The sequence below is a fragment of the Doryrhamphus excisus genome, chromosome 22, assembly GCF_030265055.1.
Source record: "Doryrhamphus excisus isolate RoL2022-K1 chromosome 22, RoL_Dexc_1.0, whole genome shotgun sequence".
Taxonomy (NCBI): domain Eukaryota; kingdom Metazoa; phylum Chordata; class Actinopteri; order Syngnathiformes; family Syngnathidae; genus Doryrhamphus; species Doryrhamphus excisus.
In genome coordinates this window covers 10,193,831-10,211,977 of record NC_080487.1, presented here as the reverse complement: position 1 = coordinate 10,211,977, position 18,147 = coordinate 10,193,831, and the positions used below count along the sequence as shown (strand labels likewise).

The 18,147-nt window shown below is 38.2% G+C and overlaps 2 protein-coding genes across 4 annotated transcripts; both read right to left on the bottom strand.

The window, feature by feature from the left end:
• Positions 1 to 46: 46 nt before the first annotated feature.
• Positions 47 to 12,865, bottom strand: smarcd2 (SWI/SNF related, matrix associated, actin dependent regulator of chromatin, subfamily d, member 2). The gene is made up of 13 exons (XM_058061530.1): positions 12,207 to 12,865; positions 11,556 to 11,767; positions 9,940 to 9,982; positions 9,725 to 9,847; positions 8,357 to 8,476; positions 6,290 to 6,385; positions 4,693 to 4,794; positions 4,435 to 4,596; positions 4,069 to 4,166; positions 2,570 to 2,705; positions 2,378 to 2,500; positions 999 to 1,100; positions 47 to 926 (listed from the first exon to the last, which is right to left on the bottom strand). Exons 1-13 carry the CDS (start codon positions 12,357 to 12,359, stop codon positions 873 to 875), a joined length of 1,524 nt encoding a protein of 507 aa, XP_057917513.1. The 5' UTR covers positions 12,360 to 12,865; the 3' UTR covers positions 47 to 872.
• A 175-nt stretch (positions 12,866 to 13,040) lies between these two features.
• atxn7l3b (ataxin 7 like 3b) lies at positions 13,041 to 17,919 on the bottom strand. Of its 3 annotated transcripts, none has more exons than XM_058061536.1 (9): positions 17,548 to 17,910; positions 17,302 to 17,358; positions 17,061 to 17,167; positions 16,851 to 16,983; positions 16,610 to 16,781; positions 15,079 to 15,179; positions 14,201 to 14,223; positions 14,083 to 14,128; positions 13,041 to 13,995 (listed from the first exon to the last, which is right to left on the bottom strand). In XM_058061536.1, exons 3-9 carry the CDS (start codon positions 17,109 to 17,111, stop codon positions 13,916 to 13,918), a joined length of 606 nt encoding a protein of 201 aa, XP_057917519.1. In that variant the 5' UTR covers positions 17,112 to 17,167; positions 17,302 to 17,358; positions 17,548 to 17,910; the 3' UTR covers positions 13,041 to 13,915. The 3 variants fall into 3 exon arrangements, with proteins under 3 accessions (XP_057917519.1, XP_057917518.1, XP_057917517.1); XM_058061535.1 differs by having other exon boundaries at positions 13,042 to 13,995; positions 17,061 to 17,220; positions 17,827 to 17,919; XM_058061534.1 differs by having other exon boundaries at positions 13,042 to 13,995; positions 17,061 to 17,220; positions 17,548 to 17,908.
• Positions 17,920 to 18,147: the final 228 nt, after the last annotated feature.

Genomic DNA, 18,147 nt, shown 5'->3' with positions numbered 1-18,147 from the left:
CCACTGAAATTAAAACTACAGTTTTTAAAGGTTATAATAAACTTTATTGAAGTGTTCAATTATTTCAACAAAATTGTGCTCACATATTTAATTATTAGAAAAGTAATTATAATTCGTCGGGACAAAACAGGACCAGAAACACCAGTTTTAAGTGCTAACTGAAAGCCCCTGAGGACTCTGGCTAGTCCAAACATGCACAAAGCATAATCTCACCTCCTGTACCATACAAAAGACACTAAAATTTATGTGTATTTGTATGTTTATTGTAGAAAGTACCCCAAAAACATGCAAAAAGTAGCAACATTTATAAAATGCTAAGTGCCTTCTGTAGCAAACAATTTTGCACAAATACAAATATAGTATTCGGAAAGTAACTAACCCCTTTGCAACAAAAAAACCCCCACAGATTATCAAATGCAACATTACAACAATATGTAAACATTCATAATATATATAAAAAAATCAAAATAAAGACAAACCATACCCCTGAAAAAGAAAACATTGTTTTGCATGCAAAACATATTTTTCCACATGAAAATATACCTTTATTCCAATTTTTTAGGAAAGAAATGTTGTATTCTACCACAGCTTCAAAGTGTGCAGAGAATATCAACACATAACAAAATTATATGGCTTTAAAATACAGATAAACAGACACCCTTTCAAATTAAGAGCGCTGGTAAAGAGAGACACTAAAAGCATTGTACCATAAACGCATGATATTGCAGAAAAGGCTCAAGGCAGGGCAAACAAAAACAAAAGAACATTATGACACTTCAAATGGCTTTGGTGCAGGATACTTGCATTCAGAAGCTAGAATAGGAATGTACGTGTAAACTGGATCAACTGGATCACCCCTTGGGGAGATGCGTTCAGGTGAGTCTGATCCCTAGAACCTGCTCCAACTCATGTCTCCTCTGCTGCACCTGTAAACAAACGAACGGTCTTGTCGTTTGAGTCTCTCGTTAAGATTGCGTTGCCGTTCTATGTTGACATACTTTGAAGTAGATGTATCTGCCCACTGCCTCGGGCATCCATGGCGCCTCATAGAACTCAGTCCTCCTCTCCTCCTCTGGGTTCCCAGTCACATCCGTCATCAGCTAGTGGGAGAAAAAAAGTGGGAAATACGTAATAAATAATCACATATGTTGGAATTTAATCTAATTTATGTTTCCTCTCAATGAAACCAATTTTTAATGGACAGTAAACTTAATACTGCTATGCAAGCTGTACACAGACTACTCTAACCCATTTATAATATACCCATTACGTCAGTGTTTTTCAAACTTTTTTGAGCCACGGCACGTTTTTTACATTGGAAAAATCTTGTGGCACACCACTAACCAAAAATGTCACAAAATGTCACCACGACCTAACATGTGCATCAATAAGTCTATCAGAGGAACGAGCTAGGTGTTGCCACACGGACCAATATTACATTGCTCTGTCAGTCTTTACACCACAGACACTCCACAGTAGCCACGTTTTTACATGACGAGTTTTTCTCTTTCCAAATGACCTTTCGGGAAACAATGGTATCCATGGAAAGGAATATTCCAATCTCTTGTCTTGTCGTGAAAATCAACCAGAATAGTCAATAGGGCATGCCCAGTAAAACGTAAACATCAACATCACGTGATACCGACTTCCCCAAGTTTTTCTTTCACTTGTTGGAATAACTCCGTATTGCCAGTTTTTCGTCTGTCCAGTCTTGAAATTTATTTTCAATCCAAAACAAACTTTGCTTAGTCCAGTGCCGATTGCTGGCCTCCATTTTTAAAAGTGAAGAACGTCTGGATCTGCGTGTTACGTCATATCTGAGCATGCGCTGAAAGAACGCACTCTGGATCAATTTAAACAGGAAAAGATCAAATTCAATCTTGCTAATATTTTATAATTAAACTCAGGACATGTTTTATATAGATATATATTTTCTTTTTTAATAAAACTGGACTTATGAATGGCGTAAAGAAGGGTTTAGATTCTGTTCCACAGATGGCGCTAATGCATACGAAAGCTGCTTGCCAACCGCCAATAAACAACAGAAGAAGAAAAACACCACGAATAAGAACGCAGTCTGACAACTTTCCGTTTGAGCGGGTACAAGATACCTCAATCGGATTGGTTAAAGGAATATTCCATCCCCGTTCAATTCTTTCCGTTTGAGCTAATAAACCAAAGTGAATTGGAATATTTGGGTCCATGTATACTATTGACATAATGGTTATTGACATAATATTTACAAATGATGATTAATAAATGCTAATTATAAAAAGTGATATTGGATAATTCCTCACGGCACACCTGACGGTTTCTCAAGGTACACTAGTGTGCCGCGGCACAGTGGTTGAAAATCACTGCATTACGTTACATTCACCTTCAGATCTCTGCACTGAGACTTCAGCCAGTCCTGGATGAAGTCCTGAGGGTTGTTGCTGAAGCTCAGCATGAAGTCTCTCTCCGTCTTCAGCTGGTTGATGTACTCAATCGTCTCATGTATCTAAGGAACAATTTGGGTGTCAAAGTGGCGCACGCACGCATACTGCTGTTATTGATCATGGAGCAAAACCTTCATCTCCAGTGCAGCAATTTCCTGCTGGTTGGTCGTAGAGGACAAGAAGCTGCTCATCTGGGCCTTCAGAGGGTCATCCACCTCCACATCGATGTCGTAGCAGGCTGTCTTCTTCTGGTCATTGGGGTCCACGCTGCTCGGGGGTAAACGGACACAAATAAAAGGAACTGTATTGATGGGAAATGAAATAAAATGAAATAAAATAAAATGAAATAAAATAAAATAAAATAAAATAAAATAAAATAAAATAAAATAAAATAAAATAAAATAAAATTAAAATAAAATAAAATTAAATAAAATTAAATAAAATAAAATAAAATAAAATAAAAAAAAATAAAAAAAAAAATAAGGAGACCAGGGTTCAATTCCACCCAGGTACTTTTAGAATCAGTAACTGTTACATTTGTTCACTTCCTGCTTTCCTAATATAGATATAAAATAAAATTCAATAAAATAAATGCAGCGCGCAAAACTCACAGGTAGGAGACCAGGGTTCAATTCCACCCTGGTACTTTTACAATCAGTAATTGTTACATTTGTTCACTTCCTGCTTTCCTAATATAGAAATAAAATTAAATTAAATAAAATAAATGCAGCGCGCAGAACTCACAGGTAGGAGACCAGGGTTCAATTCCACTCTGGTACTTTTACAATCAGTAATTGTTACATTTGTTCACTTCCTGCTTTCCTAATATAGAAATAAAATAAAATAAAATAAAATAAAATACAAAGAATGCAGCGCACAGACCTCACAGCGAGGAGACCAGGGTTCAATTCCACCCTGGTACTTTTACAATCAGTAACTGTTATATTTGTTCACTTCCTGCTTTCCTAATATAGAAATAAAATAAAATAAAATAAAATCAATGCAGTGCACAGACCTCACAGCTAGGAGACCAGGGTTCAATTACACCCTGGTACTTTTACAATCAGTAACTGTTACAGTTGTTCACTTACTGCTTTCCTAATATAGTTTAAGTTTTTTATTTATTTTTGTTTGTTTAAAAAATTTTTTTTTAATGATGGGACGAATCACACTCACATTTCAATGTGCAAAAACTGGGGGATTTCTAACTGTATATTATTCTTTTAATATAAAAATGGCCCATTTGATATCCCTTCACATTTGATGTACTTATGTATTTATAGATCACTTGGCCACACACCTAGGAGACCCGGGTTTGATTTCCCACTCGGGCATCTCTGTGTGGAGTTTGCATGTTCTCCCCGTGCATGCGTGGGTTTTCTCCGGGTACTCCGGTTTCCTCCCACATTCCAAAAACATGCTAGGTTAATTCGCGACTCCAAATTGTCCATAGGTATGAATGTGAGTGTGAATGGTTGTTTGTCTATATGTGCCCTGTGATTGGCTGGCGACCAGTCCAGGGTTTACCCCGCCTCTCGTACGAAGACAGCTGGGATAGGCTCCAGCAACCCCCGCGACCCACGTGAGGAAAAGCGGTAGAAAATGAATGAATGCATAAAAAGAATGCTACCTGATCATGTGATTAATAACAATGGGGTCAGGGTGCTGGAGAAGACCAGCCAGCTTCATGGGAATCTCACAGAACCTCATGCGAGAGCAGCCAAAGATCTGTGGTGTAAAAAGCAGATTTATTAGTGAAATATGTAACAATACAAAACATTCTTATTACAGTATATCTTCTCAAGGGACAATGCTATGAAAATGAAACTTGGAATTACTTTAGTCCATGTAGACTAAGTATATTGGTATTTAGACAATAATGGCAGTGTATTGACGTCATGTAAAGTGGATTGTAACTCTATATTGCTACAGAAGCTGACAACCATGAGAAGATCCACCAAAGCGTAGTCACTTCAGTGAGAGAGTGAAGTCATACTTGTCTGAAGTAGCGATTGCAGTTGATGTACTCCTTCTCGTGACTATCTTGCAGCTTGTTGTTCTTGATGTAGAGCCAAAGGGCCTGCATGATGCTGGCCCGCGTCTGCGTGTGCACGCCGAGCAGACGCGCTAGCCGCAGATCCAGTTTGTACTGGGGAGGCTGTGCCAGCAAAGAAGCAGAAAATAATATTTTTTATTTTTAAATGATAACAGAGAGGAGAGGCACGTCCACACACACACACACATACACACATACCTGGTGGTCAAGCATTAGCAGCAGGGTGCATTTGACGTTCACGTCACCGGGTCTTTTCACCTGGAAACCATCCGTCTCCTGAGTGGTGGGCATTCTGTGCCACTGAAACATAAAAAAACAAACAAAAAAAAACAAACAAAATAATGTTTAGTAACATTCAAGATAGCCACTGATCAGAATTATTGCATAAATGTTGTATAATCAACCAAAGACAGCTGGGATAGACTCCAGCATACAAATGAGGACAAGCGGTAAAAAATGAATGAATGAACCAAAATAATGTTTAGTAACATTCAAGATAGCTACTGATCAGAATTATTGCATAAATGTTGTATAATCGACCAAAGACAGCTGGGATAGGCTCCAGCATACTAGTGAGGATAAGCGGTAAAAAATGAATGAATGAATGAATGAATGAACCAAAATAATGTTTAGTAACATTCAAGATAGCTATTGATCAATATTATTGCATAAATGTTGTATAATCAGTCAAAGACAGCTGGGATAGGCTCCAGCATAATAGTGAGGATAAGCGGTAGAAAATGAATGAATGAATGAACCAAAATAATGTTTAGTAACATCCAAGATAGAGACTGATCAAAATTATTGCATGAATGTTGTATAATCGACCAAAGACACCTGGGATAGGCCCCAGCATACTAGTGAGGATAAGTGGTAGAAAATGAATGAACCAAAATAATGTTTAGTAACATTCAAGATAGCTACTGAGCAGACTTATTGCATAAATGTTGTATAATCAACGAAAGACAACTGGGATAGGCTCCAGCATACTAGTGAGGATAAGTGGTAGAAAATGAATGAACCAAAATAATGTTTAGTAACATTCAAGATAGCTACTGATCAGAATTATTGCATAAATGTTGTAAAATCAACCAAAGACAAATGGGATAGGCTCCAGCAGTGAGTATAAGCGGTAGAAAATGAATGAATGAATGAATCAAAATAATGTTTAGCAACATCCAAGATAGAGACTGATCAGAATTATTGCATGAATGTTGTATAATCAACCAAAGACACCTGGGATAGGCTCCAGCATACTAGTGAGGACGGTAGAAAATGAATGAATGAATGAACCAAAATAATGTTTAGTAACATTCAAGATAGCTACTGATCAGAATTATTGTATAAATGACCAAAGACAGCTGGGATAGGCTCCAGCATACTAGTGAAGATAAGCGGCATAAAAAACGGATGGATGGATGTTGTATAATCCAACACACATCTTGTCTGAAGTGTGTTCAACATGTGCTTTATTGCATTTTTTGGAATCTTATAGACTAGATTAAAATATATAAATATAATATATAAATAAAATATATAAATATAAAATAGGACAGAGAGCAATTGAAAAGGGGGCTGGCTTAACCATCTTAACCAACCGTCGATGTGTTGCCGTCTCGCTCAGCAGCACTGACCCTGAACCTTGTCAAACAAATCCTGTGCCAAAAAAGATTCATTGCTTCCAGGACTTTTCTGTGTCTGCTGGTGAGCAGCACCGCTGTTGCTCGTGTTTGATTCCTGTTTCTAAAAGTAAAAAAAAACAAAAAGAAGAAATGCTTGTGAACTGAAGTCATACCTCCACCAAGTGGTTGTCGGGTCCGTAAAGCTCCTTATCAAGCTCGATGACCAGGCTCTTAAAGAAAGACGAGAACTTCCTCTTCTGCTTGCCAGGCTGGGAAGAACACATTGTGTGTGAAAGAGAACATGAAGACCAGCAAACATCTGCATTGTTGTGCGCTGAGCAAATTGAGGGGTGGTGAAGCACCGAAACTGGAGACAAACAACAAACACGGTTGAACGCCCGCACCCTCCCCAAGCCCTGTTTGCACAACACGACCTCTTTCACTTCTTCTCAAACATCCTTCTCTCTGTCAGCACATGCAAAAAAAAAAAAAACTCAAATCTCCCACATGCCTGAACATCCCCTTTTATGTGGCCCCAGATGACACCAGCAGTCATGCTGGGATTGATGGAGGGAGGAGAGGCATGTCAGCCTTGCGGTATGTAACGGCCTGTGGTTTCAATTCCCGGCTTCAAACGAGTGCGAGAGCCTGTGTGTCAGCAGTTGTGGGGCGGAGTGGGGAGTGCTGTGGACAAACATCTGGATGCGTAGTCGGAGCCAACCGCCGCTAAAGTCACCGAGAAGAGGCGCAATAGAAAAAAACGTAGGGAGTGTACATCACTTGCTTTCTTCCTCCACAAGTCAGAAGCTAGTGGTCTGGAATATTTTAAGTGTTTTTTTTTTATTTTATTATTGAGAAAAAACAATATGTGGATTAAAAAATATAAAAAAAAAATAGAAAAGACCATTAGCTCATAATTAAAACTACATAATAATTAATTATTATGATAATAATGTTGCCTACAGAGAACATACTAACTCCTTATTTCTAAAATCACAAATACTTAACTTGCTGATATAGTTAATCTTCGAACAACTAAAATAATATATAAGGCTAAAAATAATAATAATAAAAAATATAAAAATAAGAACGCCAACCGATGTGTGGAAATATGGGCTAATAACTATAAAAGCAATCTTCACTTGCTAAATGTACTGCAAAAAAGGCCAGTAAGGATAATTCATAATGCCGCCTATAGAGAACATACTAACTCCTTATTTCTAAAATCACAAATACTTCAACTTGCTGATATAGTTCATCTTCAAACAGCTAAAATAATCAATAAAGCTAAAAATAATAAAAAATAATAAAAATAATAAAAAATATAAAAATAAGAACGCCAACCGATTTGTGGAAATATGGGCTAATAACTATAAAAGCAATCTTCACTTGCTAAATGTACTGCAAAAAAGGCCAGTAAGGATAATTCATAATGCCGCCTACACAGAACATACTAACTCCTTATTTCTAAAATCACAAATACTTCAACTTGCTGATATAGTTCATCTTCAAACAGCTAAAATAATCAATAAAGCTAAAAATAATAAAAAATAATTAATAATAATAAAAAATATAAAAATAAGAACGTCAACCGATGTGTGGAAATATGGGCTAATAACTATAAAAACAATCTTGTGGAAATATGGGCTAATAACTATAAAAACAATCTTCACTCGCTTAATGTACTGCAAAAAAGGTCAGTAAGGGTAATTCATAATGCCGCCTACAGAGAACATACTAACTCCTTATTTCTAAAATCACAAATACTTCAACTTGCTGATATAGTTCATCTTCAAACAGCTAAAATAATGCATAAGGCTAAAAATAACCAATTAGCTAAAAATGTCATCCAATACTTCTCTACAAGAGAGGAGAAATATGATCTCAGGGAAGAAGTACATTTGAAACACTTCTATGCTAGGACTACGTTAAAAAGCCATAGCATTTCAGTAATCATTCCAAAAACATGCTAGGTTAATTAGCGACTCCAAATTGCCCATAGGTATGAATGTGAGTGTGAATGGTTGTTTGTCTATATGTGCCCTGTGATTGGCTGGCCACCAGTCCAGGGTGTACCCCGCCTCTCGCCCGAATACAGCTGGGATAGGCTTTTTGGTGGAAAATGAATGAATGAATAAACTACAATCATTGTCTATAAAATGTGTTTTGTGTTAACATTTTTGATAAAAAGTACTTGTGATGCACACTGGCCTGAAAGTACTAGTATATAATATGCTTACTTCCTCCAGAAGTTTTCCTTCTACTCTCAATTCCCAGGAGGACACCTTCTCTGCCTCCTCGCCCTCAGGCTTGCAAGGGGTGTACGTATTGGAAATGTAGATCCTCAGCTTGCGTTTCTGCTGCATTGTTGGAAAAAGACACAAGCATAACTTTAAAAAAAAAAAAAACAATCTGAAGGAAAAATTAAAAGCAGATTCTTTAGTTGCATCTGCACAACTGACACCGTCAAACAACTAATATTGAATCTAGATCATAGGGCTACATGGACTTAGTATGGACAGTAAAACACAAAATGGAATAGCGGTGCACCACAGGGAAGTGATTTAGGTCCCTTTCATTATGAGTGGACATGCAAAAATTCTGTTACAGTCATCCCTCTTTAACAGTTTATGACTTTCTAAACAGTTTTTTTAAACATTATTAGAGCCCTGTATACATGAAATAACACCCCTATGGTCATCTTTACACTCCACACTACACATTGCGCAACTCTAGTGCTGCAGGGATCCGAGATTGCCGCTAGCTAGCAAGGAAAACCAGTTAATTTCGATTTTTTTTCTTCTAAAATTAAAAGCCAAACTTACCACTTCCACACAGAATGGGAGAACCTTTTTTCACTTGATCATGTCCGCACATACCATAGCTGACTTCATGACTTCACGCAGTGTTAATGCAATGTAATGTAAGGTAATGTCTCTATGTTTTTGTGTCATTACTGCCACCCAGCGACCACAATACTCCATATGACTTGTATTTCAATATGTTTTTGATGAATAATAGACCATAGTCTATCACAAAAACACAGATAATTTCTGAAAAAACACAATATAGCGAGGGAAGACTATATTTTCTTGTTATTTGTTACTCCACGGTGGCAGAAAATAGTGCTGAAACCAAGCACGAAACCAACGCTAATGGCTTCCAGGGAATATTTGTTCATGTTTGAACTTGCCTAAAGAGGAAAACATTAGGCAGAAGTGGCTGGACTTGCAGAATTCTTTTTATACATTAGTGGAATGTCCAAGTAAAACCCAGTCTGGGTGAATGGTGGTGTACCACAGGGAAATTATTTAGGGCCTTTGCTTTTCTACAGGTGTCGATTAAGGATGGAGAGTTGACTGACTTTACTTTTATCTTCATAATAATTTTAGATGACACAAAATAGTGTGAAATTTGAGTTTCTTTGTAGTTCTCTTAACAATTAACAATAACAATTTAACTTGAAATGTCATGTAACAAATAACATGGCTAACAGTTAATCAGTTAATCAACTATGAGGCCTATTCAAAGTTGAAATAAAGCTGTATTTTGTTGTGGTATAGATGCAAAATGCAAAGAATACATTGTTGTTATATGATGTTATGTACCATAATGGGCTTCTTGATAGCCTCCTGTATCTCCATACGCTTACGGGCGATGGTCTGGTCCAGTTTCCTCTCAAAAGCCAAGAGGTCCATGTAGGCCTGGGACTCTGGGACCAGGTCCCTGATCTATCAAATGGACAGTTTATGGAATACAATGTTGATCAAACCCAAATAAATCCATTTTATGTTAATGTTTCAAGATGTGAAAGCTCTCTTACTCTTTGTGGGAGAACCTTGTCAGCCATCTTACGTCTTTTTGCCCTAAAAGACACCAAAAAAAAAATCACATGAGCATCCACGTCAACTGGTTATGTAAATATTAAACTGATAAAGACAACAAGTTCACTCCAAAACTTGCCTAAAGAAATAGTTGACCAATTATTCATCAAATATTTCTTCACCAGCTCCATCTTAAAAGAACCCATTTATTGCCTTTAACCGAATGACACAGTTCCACCTCATTCATTATGAATCCATTCAGACTCTTTCAAGGGTGTTGCTTCGGGTGTTCTGCAGGCCATAAAAGGGCTTCATTGTAGACCATGGGGCCGCAACCACAATCTCACCTCAAGGTTCGCCGCTGTTATGAGCGTGTGGCGTCAGTGAAGTTGGTTTCAAGTCAAAAATAGTTGCAGAGCGTCCGGTCACAGAATTCTACAATGCCCGCGAGCTTAGTGTCTGTGTGGTGGGAGTTGTGTTGAGCATTTGACATTCAAACTGCAATGGAATAACGCACTCATAAATGCATGGGTGTGTATCTCTGCTCGTCAGACGAGGATGAAAAGTCTTGATTGTGACATGACAGCCTCTGTTTTTCATTCATTCATTCATTTTCTACCGCTTTTTCCTCACAAGGGTCGCGGGGGGTGCTGGAGCCTATCCCAGCTGTCTTCGGGCGAGAGGCGGGGTACACCCTGGACTGGTCGCCAGCCAGCCAATCACAAGGCACATATAGACAAACCACCATTCACACTCCCATTCATACCTATGGACAATTTGGAGTCGCTAATTAACCTAGCATGTTTTTGGAATGTGGGAGGAAACCGGAGTACCCGGAGAAAACCCACGCATGCACGGGGAGAACATGCAAACTCCACACAGAGATGGCCGAGGGTGGAATTGAACCCTGGTCTCCTAGCTGTGAGGTCTGTGCGCTAACCACCACAGAGGGCGCCGCCTCTGTTTTTTAATGCTACAATTTATTTCTCAACTCTTAACACCAAATGTTGGGACTGTAATTCTTGACAAATTCAACTATCTTAAAAAGTAAAACTAATTTTAGTTGGAGCGGAAATATTTCCACTAACCTAATCTACCTTCTACCCAAGACTAAAATTTATTTTATTTATTATTTTAATTAAAAAATTGTTTTAATTTTTTTTTTAATTACATTTTTTTTTAATTTTTTTAATTTTTTTATTTTTTTTTAATTAAAAAAATATTATTATTATTTTGTTTCTAGGGCGTGAGGAGACAGAACAACTCATGTCCACCAAATTCTGAGCCCAATAAGTACCCATAAAGCAGTCTTAAAACCTCCTCAATAAACTTAAACTATCTTCATTTACCCCTGTAAGAGAAGAGAGATAGACACTGATTTCCACTCCAATGCGAGCTAAAAAAAAAAAAAAACACAATTTTGATCCAATGAGGATCTCATGAAGGCACATTAGTCTAACAAAAACATCTTTTAACCCGTTTTTATTTTCCTCATAACTCAGTAATCGGTGCCACTTGTTGCATACACGTTCTAGTCTAATGCCACTCCTTAACTTAGCCAATCAGTCTTCTTCTTCTTTCATCACACAAACACTCTCACTTCCTCATTCTTTACCCTCGTCTGCCAAGCGCCTCTTGCTGCTGCTGCTGTTGATGGTGGTGGTGGTGATGAAATAACCGCTTCCGAGACACATCCATGGATGGGGGCCCCATGCTCGGTCGCATGGGCATGCCGACGCCACCACCAGCACCATAAGAGGGACCCGGGAGCTGACCACCCATTGACCCCATGTGTCCACCAACTCTGTTCAGGGTCATTCCTGGACGCTGGGGAAACAAAGTGTAACAAAATTACATTATAAGGCAATATTGTATTTTTTTATTCTACTATTGAGTTACTGCAACCAGGCAATTGCCCTTGTGCATCAATAAAGTCTAAGTCTTAATAATAACGAATAATGGTTGGATATTAGCTTTCGACATATGGCTCCAGCTGATATAGGTGGTGCTAATAAGAAAATAAATAATTTCTTTTTAAAACACTTAAAAATTTTAATCCACCCATGCATTTTCTATGCCGCATGTACTCACTCGGGTCGCCGGGGTATGCTGGAGTCTATCCCCGTTGTTTTCTACTAGATTGCTACTCAGTGATAGTCAAGTTTTCAAATGCGGAAGTACGGTATGCTCCGTCAACATTATTTGTTTTCGTTCAGGTTTTTCTACTAGATATTTGTATAATATGAAAGTAAGCAAAAATACAAACCTGGGGGTACTGGGGTGAGCCAGTCATGGAGCGGGGGTACCCTCCAGGAGTTTGCGGCATTCCTGGCATCCTCAAGCCGGCAGCGTGTCCAATATTCATGGGGTTCACGCTCGGGTTTATCGGTGGTCCGGTGAAGCCTCCTTTTGTTGTCATGTCACAGTTGCAGAAACGTCGATTTAAATTAAAAAAAAAGTCAAAATAGTTGTTAGCGGCTATTAAAAGTTGTGAAGTTGACGTTTCTTGATGGAAGTTTGACAGTTGGCAGTGTCAACAAAGAGCTAGCTTAGATGTTTGTTAGCTCGTTTCGCGCTTTTGCTTACAAGTACTTGTTCTTGTCCAAACAACAACGTGTGGCTTCTCTGGAACTCCCCACGCGATTCCACGATGACCTGACCCTCTTCAGCTAATTAATAGCCATCTGTGTCAGTAAAACGATCTCGGAGGAAAAAAAAAACATCAAAGTTGCGGGAGTCTTTTAAGTGAACACAGACAAGTTTTCTAGTCAACGCCACAAACGAATGTTGCCTTCATAAAAATGGAACATTTTGAGTTCCGACTACAAATGACACGTTAACTGACGCTGTCACTCACGCTATTGTTCTGATATTTGTAGTTAAAATAGTGACAATAACGTTATGAAAAAACACTTGTTATTTTCTATTTATGTATTCACCGGCACTTCGTTTTAACCAACACTGCACATAATTCCGTGTTTAAGGGGAGCACATGAACGCAGCATAACTGATTCAATAGGTTTGGAAGCAAAACAATCGCAAAACAATAACAATGTATTTTTTTCCTTTTGGTTTTTAATTTTCATCTGCTACCTGATTTTGGTCACTTTGATCACTTCAGGCAATAAAATGTAAAAATAAATTTACAAAATAATAATTGTTTTAATAACAGTGTTACTGTACAAGCGTACTATGTATTTCTAGGTTCAACAGCACCTCCTGTTGGTTGTTAGCGGCTATGCAGTAATACTGTGATGCTTTTGCAGCTTTGATACCGTAGTCACATTCAAATTGTATCCATACAAAAAAAAAGACGTGTAACAAATCATTTATTATTATGCTAGACAGATGAAAGAAACTGAGCCATGATAGCAGCAATTCAACTACTGGAATATTTACACTACCACATCACACCGAGGATTTGTCTAACCCTTTGACAATGTAAACAAAGACATTTTTGCCACCGTCCTAAAGAAAAATACAAAAAAAAAAAAACACCTGCTTTGTGCAGCAAAGAACTGCTTGTACAACTAAATTAAATCACTCACTGGTGAATGATAACTCTTGCAAAACACACACACTGATAATTTGATGTAAAAACAACAGACAAACCATTCCTTATGACGATTGTCTGAAACGTAATATGACCCTTAGATATCAAAAATGAGATTTTTTTTAATGAAATACAAAAGCACTCACTTTTATAATGAATCATGTCCTTTCATAACAATGCTGGGACACCGAGTGATTTACTGTACATATGCTTGAAATACCTGAAATGATTGATTATTGTATTTAAACTAAAATGCCATTGTTGGTATGATTATTTTTTTATGTGGGGGTGGGATTAAAAATAAAAATGTCAAGTATAAAGAGAGAGGTCAGAATCTGCAGGAAAAAAAAATCACCAATAACACCAACATTTTTCACATGATTAAAGTAGTGTTGGTCTTTGTGTGTGTGTGTGTGTGTGTGTCACTGAGGGAACGCCTCATCTTTCATCAACATGCGTGGGCTCTCCTGGTTGTCCATACGCCGCCGAGGGCCCATCATACCTATTAAGAGAAGCAGAGGAGGCAGAGTCTCATTAATACTGTCATTTTAATTCAATCATATTCATAAACAAGCGGGTTTTTACTTACTGCTCTTATGCTTGAATGATTTGGATCTTCTGGGTGAATTTGGATTCTGGAGGTAGGGGGAAAATTATTACTAAGTAAAAAATGAACAGTAATAATCAAACTAAAAAAAATAGCTTACCTTATCAGATTTCCTTTTCTTGGCTGTAAATTGATGGGGGGGAAAGTGCATTAATAATAACCCAAATATGAGAGTATTTTTTTCTAGTTCTAGAGATTTATATATACAAAACATCATAATTTATCTAAAAACATGTCTTAAAAAAGAGGGGTCGTGTTATTCATTCATTTTCTACCGCTTATTCTCACAAGGGTCGCGGAGGGTGGTGGAGCCTATCCCAGCAGTACACCCTGGACTGGTGGCCAGGGTACATATAGACAAACAACCATTCACACTCACATTCATACCTATGGACAATTTGGAGTCGCTAATTAACCTAGCATGTTTTTGGAATGTGGGAGGAAACCGGAGTACCCGGAGAAAACCCACGCATGCACAGGGAGAACATGCAAACTCCACACAGAGATGGCTGAGGGTGGAATTGAACTCGGGTCTCCTAGCTGTGAGGTCTGCGCGCTAACCACTTGTCCGGCGTGCAAATTATCATTAATTCATTCATTTTCTACCGCTTTTCCTCACGAGGGTCGCTGGAGCCTATCCCAGCTGTCTTCAGGCGAGAGGCGGGGTACACCCTGGACTGGTGGCCAGCCAGCCAATCACAGGGCACATATAGACAAACAACCATTCACACTCACATTCATAACTATGGACAATTTGGAGTCGCTAATTAACCTAACATGTTTTTGGAATGTGGGAGTAAAACCGGAGTACCCGGAGAAAACCCACGCATGCACGGGGAGAACATGCAAACTCCACACAGACATGTCCGAGGGTGGAATTGAACTCGGGTCTACTAGCCGTGGGGCCGCCATGTAGCCTGGGTTGTGTTATATTTGGGTGAATAATGTAGACAGAGGAGAAAAAAACAAAAAAAACACCTTTCTTTTCCGCCCCGTAAGACCAGTCGTTATCGTTGACATCGTCGTTGTCTTCTTGGTCGCTTTCAGACTTGTTGTTGGTGTTATTACCCGTCACTATTCTGTAACACAAACAAGGACTTGGGGTTACTATAGAAAAGAGCTGTTAAAATGACAATATATTTCACATATTTCTTGCCTAAATTAAGCATCTTCAAGCATAAAAACGGCTGGATGAACTAATATACATAAACAGGCAGAATGTATTCAAAAGACATGAATGTGAATGACATGTAGTATTCAACACTGGCCACTAGGTGTCAGTAATGTTTTTTGTTTTTGTAATGTTTGGTGAGTTATCCACTGTGTCTTGTGTACAGTCAAGCGTGATGCAGTAAAACATGTATTTTTATGTCTTAAATTGCTTACTATGCTTATTATTGCTACTTTATTGGGTAATACAAGTGTAAAGGTGACTATAGGGGTGTTATTTCATGTCTAGAGGGCTCCAATAATATTAAAAACCATATTTGGAATGTTATAAAGAGGTTTTCTATACCATGACTAAGACTATATTCTATTCATAAATAAGGGATTAACCATGAAAGATGAGGGGTAAACATGTGTATACTATAGAGTAGTCAGTGTACATCTTGTATAGCAGTATAGAGTTATCCACTGTGCCTTGTGTACAATAAAACATGTATTTTTATGTCTTAAATTGCTTACTACGCTTATTATGTCGACTGTATTGGGTAATACAAATGTAAAGGTGACTATAGGGATGTTATTTCATGTCTAGAGGGCTCCAATAATATTAAAAAACATATTTGGAATGTTATAAATAGGTTTTCTATGCCATGACTACTGTACTAGCAGTATAGAGTTATCCACTGTGCCTTGTGTACAGTCAAGCGTGATGCAGTAAAACATGTATTTTTATGTCTTAAATTACTTACTATGCTTATTATTGATACTTTATTGGGTAATATAAGTGTAAAGGTGACTATAGGGGTGTTACTTCATGTCTAGAGGGCTCCAATAATATTAAAAACCATATTTGGAATATTATAAATAGGTTTTGTATGCCATGACTAAGACTATATTCCATTCGTAAATAAGGCATTAACCATGAAAAATGATGAGGGGTGCATATACTATATGATAGAGCGCATATAGTACATATACTATAGAGTAGTCAGTGTACATCTTGTATAGCAGTATAGTTATCCACTGTGTATTGTGTACAGTCAAGTGTGATGCAGTAAAACAAGTATTTTTATGTCTTAAATTACTTACTATGCTTATTATTGATACTTTATTAGGTAATATAAGTGTAAAGGTGACTATAGGGGTGTTACTTCATGTCTAGAGGGCTTTTCACATGAACATGAATTGTCTAATTAGCGTCCTTGTTAATATTGAATGTGCCCACCATTATCTAGCACTGCCTTAATCCTCTTTGGCACTGATTTTTTTTACCAGAATCATCTACCACATGTCCATGATGACATCACAAGTGGCAATGTGGCGCGTGCTCACTGTGTCGTACCTGCGGTTAGCTATGCGGCTGCTGTTGCGTCCCATTCCGAGACATTTCTCCAAGTGCGGAGCAAAGCGAGACGCAGCGATACTCCTGCTGCAGTTTGGACACACGCACTCTTTGTTCTTCCACTGGTTGTACACCTGGCCGAACACATCCAAACCCGGCTGGTCCACAATTTCTTTAAACAAAGAACAGTCAGTACAGTGAAGTCATCAGCGTTGTAAATATATAAAAGATATGTTTTTACCAAAGTCCCTCATGCTTTCTTGGTCCGTGTCATCCAGGAAGAAGTAGCCCTGCTTCACAGCCCGGTGGACCTCAAAGCAGAGGCCCAAGCATGCATCCTCAACCAGGTCAGACAGGATGTCCTGAGCTAGACCCTGGCAGGAAGGTAACCAAGTCACATGACAATCTTTAAAAACATTTTTTTTTACTGTGTATAATTTTATTACCGTACCTCCAGCTTGCTGTTGTCCAGGCTGGACATTGAAACCTCCTCCATTTTCATTTGCCAGAACTACCAGATGAGCAGTCACTGCTGTGGTCATGCTGTAGCTCAGCAAGCTTCGGCCAAAAACAAAACAAAAAAACAAACCAAAAAAAAAAAAAAAACAGGACTGCAGCAAATAGTGTTAATACTTTTAAATTACAGTTGTTGTCAATGACATGAATTAAATGAATGTACTACAGCGACTCACATTTGAACGTTAGAAGACAACCTAAGCTCTTTCACTGTCTCTTCCGGAGTCTATAAGCTATAAAAGAACAAAAGTAGTTAGAAGTAGTTTGTTTTTCACTTTCGTACATCAACCCCCAACCCCCCCAAAATCAAAAAGCAGCAGGAACAAAACAAAGAAAGGCTTGAATGGTTACAGCAAAAGGCGGTAAGCTAACCAGGCTAACAACATGCTAACATCCACACCTAGCAAAACATAGCATGTTACCATTAAGATTTAGGCTCTGATTTGGCGCCTTTTAAGATGCAGTGAATTGTTTTTGTCGCCGTTGAAAGAAAGCCAATCGACCCCCCGGCGAAGAGGAGGATCGTCTCCCGAAGCGCAACAAACCGCTGCAATGCGGCTCTCCTTTTCTCCACAGTCTCTCCGGCGTCCGTAAAAAAACGAACCGATGACAAGTTAAGAATCTCGGCGTCGAGTTTAAGCATCGCCCGTTAAGAACGCGGCAGCCTCGACGGCGATAAATGTCTAATTGTGTTTATTTACCAATTGCGGCAGGCATCCATCTTTAACTTCTGAGATCAAGACAGAAGCAATCGATCGGGGAGAGACGTGTAGTTCCCACCTTCTCCCCCTTCGGTTGCTTTACAGCACGTCACTGGTGCGAATTAGAATTCATTGAATTACTTTAAAATGTCTTATAATTAATAACTTTCACATTAGCATGAATTGTGTGAATAAAAAGATTTATGTTAAATATGCAGGATAATTAATTAATCATGCAAAAAATATATATTAAAAAAAATTGTGCATTAATGAAATAAAATGTAACCTGAAACGATATTTATATTTAACCTACAGTTTGCA